Source organism: Lepisosteus oculatus, chromosome 9 (genome assembly GCF_040954835.1).
Source record: "Lepisosteus oculatus isolate fLepOcu1 chromosome 9, fLepOcu1.hap2, whole genome shotgun sequence".
Lineage (NCBI taxonomy): Eukaryota > Metazoa > Chordata > Actinopteri > Semionotiformes > Lepisosteidae > Lepisosteus > Lepisosteus oculatus.
This window is the reverse complement of record NC_090704.1, coordinates 46,624,053-46,641,542: the sequence shown is the minus strand read 5'-3', so window position 1 is coordinate 46,641,542 and position 17,490 is coordinate 46,624,053. Positions and strand designations below refer to the sequence as shown.

Here is a 17,490-nt window from a genome sequence, read left to right as displayed (position 1 = left end):
GGGTTTGGCGAGCGCTCTTGCACAAAGGAGAGACTGTGCCGAAATGCAGAAGTTGGGGAAGAGGGAAATACCAGCCTCCACACAGGTAGGGCGACGGGGCCTCAGATCTCCGCGCCGGACTCCCGTCTCCGGACCCGAACCTGGACGCTGCGATGTCAGCAGACGAGCAGGGCCTGGTGTTTGAGAGTTTCCTGAAGAAAAGGAAAGATAAAATGGTAAGCTCGTAAGAAAAACGAAAGTTTTTTTTTGTTGTTGTTTAACCTGCAGCGTTTGTACTGGGCGAAGTTCACAGTGCAGATGACGAACGAAACGCGCAGCCGGGGGGGAAATGGATTCCGGTTCAACGGTGGATTATTAAATTTAGAACTGTCAAAACTCAAAACGCCAAACCATTTTAAAGCTTCCTTTCTTAGGTGATGGTGTGGGTGTATTTGTCTCGGATCTCTTAAATCTTTCAGCTGCTCTTCGGGTAATCAGATTATGTCCCACAAAAGCCAGGCGGCACAGTGTAATAGATTTCAGTTTTATTTCTGGTCGCCGTTTGTCTCGTTAGAAAGAAATGGGACCAGACTCGGTGAAACTCCAGATGACAAAAGTAATTAATGCAAAACAGCTGCTGATCGCTGTTGAATCGAGAGGAAAAACCGTCCGCCTGCTAATGACCTCGAAACCATTGTAGAATCTTCCACCTTCTGAACAACGCCATATAATGCACGTTTATAAATCACTGTTGTTGATGTTATTAATATTAATATTATAATTATACGTTTTGGGATCTCTTGGTTTTGTTGAATTCAACGCTTCATAACTACGACCCATAAAGATAATAGATGCAAAAATCTACATAAGAAGTCCTTTTTGTCTGCATAAATCCTGACGCGATAGAGGTGTGTAAAAGATAAGATCACTTTATTGGCCATATACAATTTCTTGCATTAGGAATGTGTCGATACACAAAGCATTTTGGGATCCTTTTGGAATAAGGCTTTTTGTAAAAGCAAGCAATTATTGTTATTTCTCACTTGCACACAAAATCTAAAATTATCAGTGTCATATAAGAAGATCACTTTATTGGCCATATACTGCACAATTTCTTGCATTAGGAATGTCTTTTCACATACCCCAGCTAGCTCTCCATGAGACACACAGACAGGGAGAGAAGCTGGGGGTCAGAGCACAGGGTCAGCCATTTATACAGCGCCCCTGGAGCAGTTGGGGTGAAGGGCCGTGCTCCAACAGAGTAGGATTCCTCTGCCAGCCGTGGGATTCGAACCGGCAACCTTCCAGTCACAGGCACAGATCCTTAGCTGCAGAGCCGCATATACACACACATGTCCTCTGGGTGGCACTGCCTGCCCCCGGGGCCTCTCTGCCATGTCACTGAGTGCTCTGTGCCCCCCGTGTCCCCGGGGGGCCCCTGAGCTGCGCCCCAACACGTGTGCTCCTGCTGACTGAACTGCCTGGCTCTGTTCCAGAAGCTGAAGTGGGTGACCTATTGGTTCAGGCTTCAGAACACAACGCTGTTCTTCTACACCAAGAAACACGGAAGTGCTGTAAGTATGTTCATTTTCCTCCAGCCCCCGACAGGCTGTGGCTCTGGATCTGGGATGGGTGCAGACCCCAGGCTTAACAGTTTGTCGAGGTTGAACACCTCCACTCCACAGTGGTTGCTCCTACAGGCTGGACTGATCATATCTAATGTTTCCCAAAGCCGCAGTTGAGCGGTTTACATGGCTCAGATCATTGTGGGTACATGAGTTGTAAGTGTGTTTTTTCATGCCAGGATAGGAGAGCTGCTTTGTTTTTGTGGAATTAGTTCACTGGATCCTTATTTCATAGTATTTATAAGGCAATACAGGAGCCCAGGATGGTGGGGAGAGAAACTGCTTTACCAGGCGAGTTACAGGGGAACATGAGGCCAGACTCGAGAGCCCAGCCCAGAGTGTTGTTTGTCCAGGAGAGCAGGCGAACTGCCCCGCTCTTCCATACAGTGCCCCAGTCAGGACCCTGGTTTCACCTCTCACCCACGGGCTGGCAGCTCCTGAAGCACGGTGTTCCCTGTCACTGTACTGGGGCGCAGTTTGGAGAATCTGGTCATCCAGAAGGCAGATCAGATGAGTGAGCTGCTTGGGAGCCACAGCTCTGTGAGCTCGCAGCTGCCCTGCCCTGCCCTGCCCAGTCCTGCCCTGCCCTGCCCTGCCCTGCCCTGCCCTGCTCTGCCCTGCTCTGCCCTGCCCTGCTCTGCCCTGCTCTGCCCAGGCTCTGCTGTGGAGCTCTGGAGAGGGTGAGGGCCTGGGTGGGACACCCACACCAGAGAAGGCCTTGTGTCTCTGACTGTTATTATGGCTGGGACTCTCCAGGGACTGGCACCATTATACCAGGAGAGGACAAGGCTGCCCAGAGGTGGGAGTCCGCAGTTTACTGCAGGATAAACCCTCTGTAAGCACCTCTATCAGCATCGTGCAAAATCTGTTACACAGCGGAGAGCTGTGCAGGGTCTTTTGGGGGTCTGCAATGAGAGCTTCTACCTGTAAAACTTTCTTTTTAAAAATGTAAAAACAAACCTTTTGCAATAATTGGATGTTCCCTAAGAATAAGAGGAGAAGAGTAGGTGTTGTGTGTTTCCTGATGTCCTGCAGTACCCTAGTGGGTGTGTCTGCAAGAGTAACAATTCTTCACATCATTATGTTTTCGCAGTCCCACCTGAGAGGCCATTACTACATATACACAGTGAGTATGAGCATCCACTGCACTGGCTTATGAAGAAGCACTCTTTACTTTTTGTCATTCAATTGCAAATAGATCAATGCCATGAGGAGAGCAAAGCAGAATAAGGTTTGTGTAAAAATGTGATGAACACGCATGTTACAGGATGCCCAACTGTTTTTTTTATTTCCTTGCTTTGCAAAAGAAAAATGCATATTCAAATTAACATCAGGGTGTAAGTGAGAAGATCTTTCCAGGGCAAGATACTGTAAACAGGACAAATTGCAGAAATCATTCTGCAGTCTGTTGGGAATTGGGATTACACTAAATTCTAACCAGAAAACGTTGGAAACATGGAAACGTGGTGTTTCCCCTTTTCATTTCAAGACATGGCTCTCCGGTCCTGGGAGTCTGAAAAGTTTCAAAGTCTCTTTAAAGCAGCAGCACCTGAAGAGCTGGGAGATGCTGTTACTTTGGTCCCATTAGGCCCACATTGAGCTGATTAAGGTCATTAAGAAGTGAGTTGGAATAAAACTCTGCAGACCCACTGGACCAGGACTGGTCCCCCTGCAGACACACTGACCCTGCAGGACCAGGACTGGACCCCCTGCAGACACACTGACCCTGCGGGACCAGGACTGGACCCCCTGCAGTAACACTGACCCTGCGGGACCAGGACTGGACCCCCTGCAGACACACTGACTCCCCCAAGACCAGAATCTGATTGTAATGGTTTAAGGGGAAGCTCTTCTCTGATTAAGGCATAAGAAGATTTTATTCCAGAAAATGTTATGACGTCGTATCATATCTTTTATCTCCTCATTGCATCATAATGTTTGTTTCTATGACACACTGTTTCTGCTGGGAGAGAGTGCTTTAAAACCTGCTGCTCTCTGCTGTTGAACAGGTTCAGTCAGTCCGCGAAGTGAAGTCTGACAACAAGCAGTTTGTTTTTGAAATCACCATGAAAAATGGGAAGAAGAAAGTGCTGGTAAGTTGTGAGGGCCGCTCCTCTGCAACATGTGCATGCTTTTAGGTCTTCATTCAACAGGAAAGCAATAAGACAAGCTCACACGCCAATGCAAAACACATCAACTCAATTTCGAACACAGCCTTTTGACTTTGGCTTCATTAGTCCCGGAGCGTGAAGCAGACAGGTTTTGTGTCCAGGAGTAGAAGCAGGAAGCCCTGTGGGTCTGAAACGAGCTGCAGGACTACAAGATGAGGGTCCCCGTGTCCCCATCAGAGAATAGCAAAATGAGACCAAGAGGTCGTGAAGGGAGATGGGCTGACTGGCCTCATTTCATGCCGCCTCTGTCTTGTGCTCTCCCTGCCCGCCCCGGGACGGCTCCAGGCCGCGGAGACGGAGGAGCTGCGAGCGGCGTGGACGGGCCTGCTGTGGAAAGCCATGCAGCTCCCAGGGCCGGGCCACCCGGACTCCGCCTGCGTCTGGTAACTCCACACCCACACCGCCTCCCGGCTGCCGCGGGGACAGGAGCGAGGGGGCCGCGCCGTCCCCGGGGGCCGTGGCTGACGGGTGTCTCTGCTGCAGGCACGACGTGGCCGACCTGAAGGAGCGCGCGGGCCCCCGCCATCACAGCAGCTCCGAGTCGGACAGCGGGGCGTCCGGCGGACGGCCCAGCTCCTTCTCCAGCTTCACGGACCCGAGGGGGCTGGCGCAGCCGCCCACCGGGCCCCCCCTCGATGCAGGTGCCCGGTCCGAACCGTCTCCGGCCTGTCTGGGGTTCGAGGGCTGGACTGGCCCTTGATGATGTCTTTCACATGGAATTCTTCAGCTGTCTCTGCAGCAGATAGTTAGATCACAGACTTGCCATGAAATAGTGTTGCCTCACCTTGTTATATACAATATATCTATAAGTATCACTGTACTCATTCAAATGGCATTCATTCAGTCACTTTTCCTTGGTTACATCGTTGACTAACCCTCCTTTATATCTTCAAAATCCTTATTTCAAAATCCACAGGAAAGAGAAATCAAAATGTCTATCATTAACAGCTTTAATTAGCAGAACACAGTGCATCGTTGGTTTCTAGATTAAGTTTGGGCCCAGGATCTAGCTTTAGGCCTGTGGTCAGGGCAGGAATACTTCAGCTGGCCCCAATTTACTTGTCCACATGATGTTGATGCCGACAAGCCAGGGCTTGCGCCCCTCGATTAATTGTTGAGCAATAAGAGGATCTGACCACACAGGGGCAATGCTCATCAAGCGGGGAAAAATCCCAATGTGAAAAATAAGACTATTGCCTGTGAGCTATCTGAGCAGAGCAGTCAAGTCAGGGTTGTCTTATGGCTTCAGGAAGGGCCTGGAGTATCCAGAGAACGAGTCCTGCGGTGGAGGAGAATTACCAGCAGGGGGAGCGAGAGGCCACCTCCAGCGTCCTGGGGTACAGTGAAGGTGAGAATGCTCTTTTCTCTCAAGTTGTTTTCTGGGTACTGCTGGAGCAAGAACAGTGAACCTTCTTCGTTCCATTCTGTTTGAGGCCTTGAATTGCTCGGTTGATCCCTAATTGCTAAATTGACCCTCTTGCCGCTGATCACTTAAATCATTAAGGATTATGAGGTTTAAGGCATTGCAATGGAATGGGGTTCCTGGAGCAGCTGCTGGTGTTTCAAAACTTCATTCCCTACAAGGCTCCTGCTGACTTAATAAGAGCTAATCGAAACGTTAATAAAATATGACAATGCAGTTCCAATCAAATCCACTCTTCATGTCGGCAGCCACTCACAATCAGTACAAGTGCTCCTGGAGCTGAATTCACAGACGGCAGCATTGCTGAACGTCGCCATGCAGGGGCTGTGTTGTCTGTTGTCCCGGGTAAAGGGGACGTCACTGAGGCCAGTTGGCCTGGGTGGAATGAGCTGATCTTGGGTAGCTACAGTTATCTCTTAGAGAGTATTGTATGGTGAATACTATACTAATGCATTGTAATAGTATGAGCACATTGGTAGTATGGGACTACTGTGAGGGTCATTTGATAGAAAAAGGTTTTAGAAGTGGAGTCACGTGCAAGTGTTTGGCGAGGGTGTTGGCTGAATATGGCCCCAGTGTCATCACACTCAACCACAAGCAGCGCTTTGTAAGACTTGTCACTGCACACACCTCCACATTCCCTGAATGAGCATCCTCAGTGCTGGGTTACCATCTTCCAGCACAAAGAAACAATCAACCTGTTTTGAAATCCAGCACCTGACACAGAGTTAGTGCTCTTTTTTTTCCTAGTCCCACTGTTCAAGGGTAGTTAAGATAGATAAGATAGGTGAGATAAGATTTTATTGTCCCCTGAGGGAACTTTTTTATGGACACCCAGCACTCCTGTACATTTAAATAGAATGCAAAAAAAAGCAGAGAAGAAAAACATTGCACATCACTCTGTTGCACATGTACAGTATAACACATAACAACATGTACCATTTATAACACATCACAAAACATATTGCACTCAAGAGGGTTGTAAGAGTCAAAATCGTGTTCATCCTTGATATTTGTGTTGACAGCTTTAATGGATAGTGGAACACAGGAATGTTTGTATCTGTTTGACTTACATTTGGGAACCCTAAAACGTTTCCCAGAAGGAAGAAGTTGATATTCAGGGTTGAGGATGTGGGAAGGATCTGATATCATTTTTCCTGCCTGTTTGATTATGGATTTTTCAAAGATTGTCTGCAGGGAGGCGTGCTGTTACACTCCCATGACCTTCAAAGCTGTCTGGATGAGGCGGGTAATTTGTGATTTAAAATGATCTGATCATGCTCTCGTTTACAGCACGGTAAAAGAGGAGCATTACTTCCTGTCGAACCCCAAACACTCTTAGTCTCTGCAGGAAATATAAGCGCTGCTGAACTTTGGAGCAAACACTCTCCACATGAGTAGACCAGCACAGGTCCTGAGTACTTATATGAATCAACCTGAGTGATAAGTTCGTTGACTGTTTACGCTGACATGTAAACAGATGAGCTGCTTCCTCTACACATTAAGCCAAGAACAGCTGTATCATCTGAGAATTTGAAAATGAAGTTGCTGTGACTACAGCTCGTACAATCGTTTGTATAAAGTGTGAACAGCACTGGAGAGCTCACACAGCCCTGAGGGGCACCTGTGCTCATAGATCGTGACTCGGAAAGAGTTTTGTTGACCCTGACATACTGTGTGCGGTGTGTTAAAAATGAGTGATACCTTCTTATAATGTTATGGTTAACGGACAGTTGTAAAAGCAGTTCACAAGCATTCAAGAAGCCTAATTAACAAAGCTCAGCTGGTAATGAAGTCAGCAGCTCTGCCCCAGGCCTGGGACGTGGACACAAAGCTCAGAGGCCACAGTGTTCACAAGAGGGCTAATTCACGCAGCCTGATGCTGATGTGAAGCAGACACAAAAGAAGCAGCAATCTTTCACTCTACATATCCACATGCCTGCGTACCCCCATTTTCTGTTTAAATTGTTAAGCAACTCCCTCTCCAAGCCGGGGGGTGATGCTCGCTAACAATCCCCTCGTTTTGCTCTGTGAGGGACTGTAGTTCTGTGACCCTGATGCACTAAACACCCCTCCCCTGCAGCTCAGCACCAGAGCATCGCTGCGCAAGAGGAGGAAGAGGAGGAGGGCCTGTATGATGTGCCAACGTCGAACCGAGAAGCCAGAGGAGAAAGCGCCCAGGGTAGGACATGATGTGCCTGGCTGGGGTCCATGTGCTGCTCACTAGCTGTGCGTTGGAAAGGAGGAAACTGAGCTGATGTTGCAAACTCTAATAAAACATTCTGTGGGGATGGAGCTGTCACAGCGACTGTCCACTGACATCTGTTCCTCTCCTGTTCCTCGGCTCCGAGAGCCCAGGCACCGTGGCTGAGACGCGCACTGACCTGCTGTCTCTTTTGGTTTAGGCAGCAATGCCATTATCACAGAAAGCATCTATGATGTTCCAAAGTCTTTGCTAAGAAAAGCTTCTGAAAGCCGACTGGGTAAGTGAGTCTCTTTAATTCGTTCCTTTGATTTCGTGTTTCTATAAATAAATCTTTGAGAAAAGAGTAATTCCGCTCGGTTTTGAGAAGAGTGGTTATTTTGTATTCTTTTATTTCCTCATGCATTCATGTCTTCCTTTTTCTCTCTTCTCATTACGGTGTAAGTTTCTGAGTGGGAACAGGAAGTGTCTTCAAAGCAGTTGATGTAATAAGCCTATAAAAGTATTTAGTCTGATATTCATCAGATTTGAGGTCTTTTGGAATCTTTTGATTAGACTTTTCCAAGAGCGAAACCTGCTTTCCAAAAGGAAGGTAAAGGATTGATGACGCATCAGAACGTGTGTCGCCGTAATGCCGCTAAGTGTTAATGCCCCCATGTCCGTCCTGAACCGTAACGGAAGACTGGTTTTGCAAAGGGAGACGATGGCAGTGTCACCACCTGTCAGTCAGGTGTTGTCGGGCCTCCAGGCAGTGCTGGAAACCGGGAGAGCTCCAAGTGCCGCCAGGTGGCTGTTGTCAGTGGCGCTGGTAAACCAGCAGATGGCGCTCTCCTCACAGCATGGTGCCCAGAATGTGACTGTGCAAGACTATGAGGCGTCGTCCTGCAGATGAGATGTTTAACCAAAGTCCCAGGTCACTGAAGATCCCACAGCACTGCTCGAGACCGTGGAGGTGGTATTCCCAGCGTCCCGACTGACTTCCCCTCTGTGCTGTGCATCTGGCCTCCCTAGAGGTTCTCCATCATTCAGCTGGAGAGGCAGTTCTCACCTCTCTATCGCTGCTTTCCCTTCGATACACAAAGCATTTTGGGATCCTTTTGGAATAAGGCTCTTTGTAAAAGCAAGCAATTATTTTTATTTCTCACTTGCACACGAAATGTAAAATGATCAGTGTCATATAAGATAAGAGATAAGATAAGATCACTTTATTGGCCCTATACAATTTCTTGTATTAGGAATTCGTCTTTTCGCAGACCCCAGCTTGCTCTCCATGAGACACACAGACAGGGAGAGAAGCTGGGGGTTAGAGCGAGGGGGTCAGCTATTTACACAGCACCCCTGGAGCAGTTGGGGTGAAGGGCCGTGCTCAGGGGCCCAACAGAGTAGGATTCCTCTGCCAGCTGCGGGATTCAAACTATCTGTATCGAACTATCGGGTTCTATCTGCGTGGAGGAGTTTGGAGGAGTTTGTATGCTCTCTCTGTGTGTTGGTGAGGGTTTCCTCCCACAGTCCAAAACCACATTGGTGGGTGAATTGGCGCCTGGGAAGATCGGCCCTGGTGTGAGTGTGTGTGGCAGTGTGTGTGCTCTGCGATGGACTGGCGTTCCATCCAGGGTGTATCCCACCCTGCGCCTGCTGCTTGATACTGTGGGACAGCTGACCCTGAACTGGAAGAAACTGAGTGGGTGGGTGCCACCTAGTGGCACCAAGTGGGAAATGCACTTTCTCATAGGGAGTCAGAACCAGACAGCACAGGCTGCAGTTTCATGCAGGAAAATAAGATAAGATTTATTGTCTCCTGAGGGAAATTGTTTGTAGACACACAGCACAGCACTGTACATTTAAATATAATGCAGAAAAGAAAAACATCGCACATCACTCTATTGCACATGTATAACACATAACAACATATAACATTTATAACACATTACAAAACATATTGCACACAAGTGGATTGTAAAGGTCAAAAATTTAGTTTATCTTTGCCATTTGCAATGACAGCTTTAATGGATAGTGGAACAAAGGAATGTTTGTATCTGTTTGACTTTTGGGAACCCTAAAATATTTGCCAGAAGAAAGAAGTTGGTATTCAGAACTGAGGATGTGGGAAGGATCTGATATGATTTTTCTGCTTGTTTTATGATGGCTTTTTCAAAGATTGTCTGCAGGGAAGGGTGCTGTTTCACCATGACCATGACCATGACCTTCAAAGCTGTTTGGATGAGAGGGGTAATTTGCGATCATAATTGAACTGATAAATTACCAAACCACAGTGTTATACCATATCTGATGATGCTCTCTCTGGTAAAAGATGAGCATTATTTCCTGTTGAACCCCAAACACTCTTAGTCTTTGCAAGAAATATAAGTGCTGCTGAACTTTGGAGCAAACACTCTCCGCATGAGTAGTCCAGACCAGGTTACTGTCTGTGTGTACTCCTAGGTACTATGTACTCGGAATCAACCTGAGTGACACGTTCATTGTGAATTACTACATGTGAGTGATACCCAACTGCTCTGGGAACAAAAACGATTTATTTTGTTTTATTAACATTCAGATGAGGCTATTGTTGTCGCACCATTGCACAAACCTTTGGATTTCTGACATGTACACAGATGAGCTGCTTCCTCTACACATTAAGCCAAGAACAGCTGTATTGTCTGAGAATTTGAAAATGAAGATGCTTTGACTACTGCTTGTACAATCGTTTGTATAAAGTGTGAACAGAACTGGAGAGCTCACACAGCCCTGAGGGGCACCTGTGCTCATAGATCGTGACTGGGAAAGAGTTTTGTTGACCCTGACATACTGTGTGCGGTTATAAATGAATGGTACCATCTTATAATGTTATGGTTAACAGACATTTGCTCCAACTTGCTTATCAATAGATAAGGAAGGGCTGTGTAGGTGTCTGTTAAGACCAAAGTTAAAAATACTTTGAAAGGTCATGTTACCATGGAAATAGAGGTAATTAACATCTTACTGTTTTGTAATAGTGAAGACAAAAACACAAGATCTCTAATCCCTTCCCAAATTATGTGAGATAACCAGTGACTTTACACTAACAACCAGATACAATAGAGCTCTTTTACAGCAGAGCTCTCCAAAGTTGATATTTTATTTGTTTCTAAGTTTTATTAGCTGTCTTGATGATTATTAAATTCTGTTTCATTTTAGAGGTCCTCTCCGGGGTTGAGACCTTGACGCTTCTGGACGACATTAAGCTCAGCCTGGGCAGCGATCACGTCAGCTGGATAAACAGCAGCTCCACCAGTTAGGACTGCTGCACTATGGGGCTGGTTCTTATTTCTCCTGCTTCCACTTTCTGTGGCCCATCAGGAAATTGGACTCTCATTGCTGAGCTGAAGCCTTGCATTACAGGCTTCTGCGCACATTGTTGAAGCCGCAAAGCAAATTTCTTTACAGGACTGTTGAGGATATTTTAATCCAGATATAAACATTAAATATAACATCAAGGGTCACCTTAGATGTACTTAAGCATTCAGTCTATCATTACTGAGTCCTTGAAGGATTATGAAAAGAAATGGTAATATGAAAATATTATAGAAAATAAGTGTATCGTTCTGTATAAAGTATGTTTCATTTGGGATTTTCTCATTGTAGCCGATTTTTCTAATAGATTGTGTTTGTGTGTTTTACTCAGTTCTTAAAGTTGCTGAAACTGTCGGACCTTCAATAAAAGCTCATCGAGGCAGCTTAGTACACTGATGAGTCCCAACAGCAATACAGCCCTCTCCCCACTGCACACTAGAGGAGAATCTGAGCAGGCCTGTCAGTATCAGTATCCACATGTCTACAGCATAGATGCTAAAACACAAGAACCCTTCTCCAAGATAGTCATCATCATCAGCGCTGATTTCCTGTTAATGGATAACAACCAAAACATCATTGAAAAACTGTGTGTATTAAGAACAAATTAAAAGGAGTCTGGAGACAGGTGTGACTGTCGGCTCCACATCTGGAGACAGCTGTGACACTCAGCTCCACTCCCAGAGAGGAAAGTGTAATTCACTGAGGTTCAGATGTGCAGGCTGGTGCTGTGTTGCATGTCAGGGAAGAAATAATTTTTAGATGATGGACACTTATGAACTACAGCACAGGGCCACAGGGCCACAGGGCCAGTCCTTGAGGGCAACTGTCTAGCAGATTTTATATGTTTTCTTAACCTTAATTTCATTTAAGTCTTAATTGAACTAATCTGACCCTTTTCCTGAGGTCTTTCGCTGATGATGATTTAAAGAGACCTACACCACTGTACCTTTAAAGAAAAACAATTGTCCATCATTACATCGCCTGCCTTTCCCCTGGTCCAGCTCAGAGCCCGAGCACAGCTCCCTCTCTCTGCGCTCAGCAGGTACCAGACTGCTGCCCGGACCTGACCGGCAGGACTGTCTCCGAGAGTGAGCACACACAGCTCCTTTCGCTGATGCCACAGCTCTCCTCATCGCGTCTACCGAGAGCTGCTGTTCTTCACAGGCGAGAGGAAAGGGAAAGACTGCAGCCAATAATTTCAGCCAGCTGTCATCGCGGTCTCCTGCTCCGCTCTGCAACTGTCTTCGCGTCTGTATTCGGTTCGATTGCAGGACATTCCTACAGAGGCAGAGAACACAGAGGGAGAGGGAGAGTCCGGAGTTGCAGTACAGGGGTGTAATGAGGGTCTGTCTCGTTGCTGTGCCCGTGCAGCCACGCTGTCTCATGCGAGTTACGAGCAGGGAAGCGCAGAAAGTAAAGGGTCTTCCATTCGCTGGTCTGGACACCAGTGGCTCCCAGTGCGGACACCACCTCTAATGGTGGAGTACTAGGGGAGGAACCGGGGTAAAGGAAGAAGGGTGTCTTCTGACGACAGACCTAGGGGGAGGTGTTTTGTACCTCCAAAAATAAGACTTTGCGGGCGGCGATCGTCGTCGATCCACAAGCGAGCGGCGGTGCGGCTGGATGCGGTCAGTTCGCGTGGAGCCGGTCTGCTCAGGACACCAGGCGCTGCCCGCAGACACGGCGGAGACAACCGGCTGTGGCGCAGCGTCACGACGAACGACATCCCAGCAAGGTGAGGTGACGTAGCTCTTAAAATGCAAGTTTCCTCTCTGCGAAGAGTAGTATTTTGTTGTTTGACTCGGTCCGTCTTCCCCCCCCAAGATGAATTAGCAAGGGTGTCTTAGGTTTATTTTATTTTTTTTGGTCGGCAACAATGACGGCCGTAACTATCGGGTTAACGTTGTCGTTGTGGTGTAATTGACTATTTTTAAGCTAAAAACTCGCTTTTCAACTGAAGGTCTTCGTCGTCAGCTGGATACTTTAAATACAGACCATTTCGTGTTGTGAAATCTCTAGTGGACACGCAAGTCTGACCCAGAGGTTTTCTAATCCTGTTCTGTACCTATTTTCCTCTCCAATACTCTCTCTTAATTTCTGTTGCTCTGCACTTCGCCTGCTGGGCGAAGCTGGAGTTCTGGGACGCGAACGACCGCTGTTCGAGCCGGACTCTTCGGGAAGCCGACTGCAAACTATTCCGCTCTCTCGCTGCAGGAGAAGGCGTCGGAGCGGACAGGGAAGATGCGACGCGGAGGTGAGAGTCCAGAGATTTCCACCACCTGGGGACAGACCGGACAGGGCTCGGAACCGGGATTCGTGTCCTTTCGCTCTGCCTTCGGAACCGATTCCCCGGCAGATCCCCGCGGACGATGACCCGATGGACAACGCAGTTCTAGAACGCTGATTCGGCGATTCGGTCCGGCGAACCCCGGCTGCTTATTGCGTGCGGTCGCCCGAACCGAGTCCGCTTCTGGCCCGGATGACCCGCTCGGCAGGTGACTCCGCAGCTGTGTCCTGACGAAACGAGGAATCGCCGCCCTCGGTCAGTTTTACCCGGAGGACTGCGTCGTGGGGGAAAAAAAACCCCTAAATTTTACCAGAATACGTACTTTTATCTTTTCCTGCCGAAGTGAGTGAGCGTTATTCACTTGGATTTTTCTTCGGTTTGTGAAGTGTTACCTTGTCGTCGACTTTTTACAATTTATTTTGTATTTGGATATTTTTTAAGCCACGCACGATGAAAGGGAAATTGAATACCGCGGACCCGGAGATGTCCCGACTGTGAATTTTGTGGAGGAGAATTTATTTTTTTCACTCGGTGGAAGTCGCTTCTTTTTTTGGGGGGGTTTAGCACGATATATAGCCTTTAGGCTCTGCAGCGCTGAAGCTGGCGGCGTGAGGCTGGGAGAACTGGAATGGGAATGATCCCTGTTTCTGCCGGGTCGCCGAGAAGGGTTTAGCGCGGAGCGCCCCGGAGGCAGGGAGATGTCGGGGTGTCCGGGTCGCGGGGGGTCCTCGTCCCCCGCTGTGGCCGCCAACGCGGAAGGAGACGAAATTGAGGTGCTGGAGAGCTGTGACGTCCTCCCCACTGCCCCGGAGGAGGTAAGTGACATAAAGACTATTTAATCAGCGCGTTTGTTTACATAAAAAATTACATTCTAATGCAGCGATTTAACCCCCTCCCTTGATAATCCCAAAACTTTAGTCCCAGACGTTCCTCACGCAACTGTTTCACAGTGGATGTCCATTTCCACGCCGGGTGCCCTCCGGATTTGATCGTTGTTTTATTCCTAAATCACTGTTGCCGTAGCTGTGGAAAGCACACCTGAGCCTTCTCGCTTAGCGAACCTGGCAGGTACAGCGCCCGGAGTAGCCGTGTGCGTGGAGCTCGCTGAAGTGGGCAGATCCGGACCCCTCTTCGGGCGGAGTTTGGAAAGTGAGATAGTGTCGGTGATGAAGAATACGCCCAGTGCATGGAGAGTGTTATTCAGAAAGTGGCCAGGCTGACTACTTTTTTTTTTATAGAAAGCAGGATATTGTGAGTATCGTGAGATAGTTTCAGAGTGCTACGTGCTGTCCGGGCCAGGCTTGTGGGTAGAATGGGGGTGACCGTGCTTCAATAAGGGACATGACAAGAGGGGGTGGGTCCCCCCACCTCCACACTGTCTCGTGCCCGCCTTCCAGGGGAGTGGGGGGGGTGTGCCCCGCGAGCCAGGTGAGGCGAGGTGAGGTGTGATCGCGCACGTGGCCTTCTCTCACCCTTCTCTCACCCTTCTCTTTCTCACTCTCCCCCCGCGCCTCACTCTGTACCTGGGCTCAGCACTGGAAAGCGCTTTTCGACAAGGTATGTAACCCAAGCTCTTTCTTGTGTTTCGCTGGGTGGGGGGAGAAATAGTAATAAAACGCTTTCTCGCTTGTTTACAACAACTGGGCGTCTGTCGCGTATCAGGAGGTCGTAGACTCGTTCATCGGGTCTTGTAGGGATTCAGGCAGCGAGCGGAGCGGGACAGGCGTTCAGGGGAAGGTTAAACTCGTCTTTCTCCGTGGTCTGAAACAGCAAAGAGAAATAGGTTTTGTGTGTGAAATACCTCTCTCCTTGTTACCTGATGTAGACTAGGTCACCTCTCTTTTAGTTTCCTCATAGGTACTTGGTAATGATTTTTCAGTGTTAAAACGTTATACTCATGAGATCTAAATACCGGCGCCTGTATCACCTGCCTGCCAGTACGCAAGTCCACTCCTGTAGTGATGCGGGTTTCTCTGTGTGTGTTTGTTTTGTTCTTTGGTCTGTAATCAAGGCTGTGAGGATAACCTGAATGGCAGTTAAGGGGAAGGGCAGTTGAGAACAGGGCACTCCTGAGAACAGGAGGCTCTTCTTTACACCGAGGGTGGTGGGAGTGGGGAGCGAGCTGCCCGGCCCTGTTGTCGAAGCTGTTACCCAAGAAGCAGTTGGGTCAATTAGCTACGAGCAGCTACCCGGACCAGCCGGGCCACACGGGCTCCTGTCGTTTCCTGACCTGTCCTCATGACCTCCATGCCCTCATGAAATCCAGCTGCAGTGCAGTCACACAGGTGCTGTAAAATAGACCCATGGAAGAAGCCCCACAGCCTTTCCCCCTGTGTCTCTGTGTGGGCGCCTGCTGTTCTGGAAGTGCAGGGACGATATTCAGAGAGTAAATGAGGCAATGAGGCGGGGAAGGACTGGCTGAGTGTGCTGTGAAGCAGGAGCAGCCGGAGTCGGGATTTATCAAGCTGAAGAAATGTCGCGGATTTCGAATTGCCTCCTCCCCCCCCCCCCCACCAAAAAGACATCCCAGCTTCTGGGGAGAATAGTTCCCTGCCTGGACTGATCCCAGGACGGCCCCGCACAAAGGCAATTAGAACGATATCTAATCCCATTTACAGTTGTCAGCTCTCGCTGCCAAATGGCACAAAGCAGGAGGCGGCTGACGGCGCCCAGCTCTGCGGCCGGGCGGCTCTGGGGAGCACCTGCTCTGCACCCCCCTCCCCCTCTCCCGGGGGCCGGACAAAGGGGCCGGGGGGCTCGTGTCAGCCGGCCCTTTCAGGCGCGGTGGCCGTGGCACATGCGATTAACGACCCTGCCGAGAGGCTCTTTGTGCGGGAGCGAAGCGGGCCTCCCAGTCCCCCGTCTTTGTGTGCGCCGCGCCGCGCCGCTCGGGGCTCTCTCGGCGGGCTCCCCGCCCTGTCCGGGCCCGGGTCCGAGCCTGGAGCTCCCCCAGGACAGCAGGCCCGTGCAGACCTGTGTGGCTGGAGCGCAGTCTCCACGGCGTGTGGGCTCTCCCTTAATTAAAACATTCGTGTGTGTCGCTCGGCCCGGCCTGTCCCCGGAGATCCCCTGTTGCAGTGTAGGCGCTTTGTCAGAGCGGAAAGTGAGACGATAAAGCCGGAGCGCGGTGATTTGTAGCAGCAGTCGTGCCAGAGTGGCAGCAGTGGGCTTCAGAGAGACATTCAGATTTAATGAAGCACCACAGCCGTCTGGGGGAGAAGCCTCCTCAGGCTCGTCCACAGCAGCTGCGCAGGTCATGGATATACGGTACCAGCAAACTCGAATGGTCAACGATGAATTTTTTTCTGGTGCCGCTTTCGGTGATGATTGCTGTGGCTCTGGTCAGCGGACCCCTGGCCAGTTTCCGATGTGCTCTCTGCAGGGCGAGGGTGACAATCACCTTCACGGTGAAGACCTGCTCCACCCACACAGACTGTTTGCAGGGAGGGATCTACAGCCCTGGCCCTAGGGAGCCACGGAGCAGATTTAAACAGCCCCTGAGGGCACACTTGGGTACTGTCAATTTGTATTAATTCAGCACAAGAGTGGTTTTAGTCGTGAAGTCATTCGGAGCTCTGCTGGAAGGCAGTGTGCTCTTGTGTCTTGTGTTGGCACGTCCCCATGCCACTGTGGGACGCAGGTCAACAGGCCAGGAGGACAGGCGTGTGGGTGCTGTGTGTGCTGCTGGACACCTCTGGACCATGTCAGCATGTGGAGATACTGGGGATACTGGGATACATGTGGAGTCTCAGCTGGCAGCAGCACTATAAACCCCATGAGTTCGGCACTGGTGCACGTGTGTATTGCTGGCTGTTAGCTTTAATTGCTTGACCAGATATGGACTCAGTGGGAGAGTATGTTTCCCCAGATGGCATCAGGCGGGTCAGGGGTGCTCCAGTGAAAACTGACATGCGCCATTGGGACACCCTGGAGCTTTGGGGTCTTTACGTTTCCACCTGTTGGCTGCAACCAGCTGTCTGCTTCTGTTACTGTTCGCAATGTGTGGCTCTGTGGCTCAATGTTTGAGGGGACTCAAAGGAACAGACGAGGGGTGATTTTCAGTGTGTCCGAATTAAGTACAGGACTCCTGCATCACAGTCTTGTTCCTGTCATTCATTCTGCAGGTGTGCAGGCACCATTTACAGGGTTACGCTATATATACATACTGTATACAGTGTACATACTGTGATAAGGCTGCAGAAGGTATTACCACTGCAAGGCAATACTTTTACCAATTACAGTACATTCCTTTCGGTTACGGGTCAGTCTTCTTCCGCAACAGAAGAACAGGAATTCAAATCAGTGTCGGGTTTTGATGTCGTGGATGATGGATATCAACCATATAAAGTAAACAGACATTTTTAAAATACAGTTTTGCAGTCTTTTGAAGTCTCCCATCTGTCGATTCATGTGTGGAAACGCGTGGACCTTAATCAGGGGTTCCGTTTGCGGGGAGCAATTATAGTCTT

The 17,490-nt window shown here is 49.1% G+C and overlaps 2 protein-coding genes across 7 annotated transcripts in view; both read left to right on the top strand.

The window, feature by feature from the left end:
- On the top strand, nt 1-11,011 carry LOC107078466 (uncharacterized). The gene is made up of 10 exons (XM_069194655.1): nt 1-215; nt 1,476-1,553; nt 2,698-2,730; nt 3,614-3,697; nt 4,061-4,158; nt 4,259-4,416; nt 5,025-5,123; nt 7,282-7,380; nt 7,604-7,681; nt 10,579-11,011. Exons 1-10 carry the CDS (start codon nt 153-155, stop codon nt 10,677-10,679), a joined length of 891 nt encoding a protein of 296 aa, XP_069050756.1. The 5' UTR covers nt 1-152; the 3' UTR covers nt 10,680-11,011.
- A 996-nt stretch (nt 11,012-12,007) lies between these two features.
- The window catches only part of rhbdl3 (rhomboid, veinlet-like 3 (Drosophila)), a 33,992-nt gene continuing 28,509 nt past the window's right edge, over nt 12,008-17,490 (top strand). For 3 of the 6 annotated variants that reach the window (XM_015356457.2, XM_069194649.1, XM_069194653.1), the window contains exons 1-3: nt 12,008-12,469; nt 12,949-13,836; nt 14,555-14,578. In XM_015356457.2, the coding sequence (XP_015211943.1) occupies nt 13,720-13,836; nt 14,555-14,578 (141 nt within the window). In that variant the 5' untranslated portion in view covers nt 12,008-12,469; nt 12,949-13,719. Of the gene's footprint in view, nt 12,470-12,604; nt 13,837-14,554; nt 14,579-17,490 lie in introns of those variants that run through there. The other 3 variants (XM_069194651.1, XM_069194652.1, XM_069194650.1) reach the window with 3 other exon arrangements.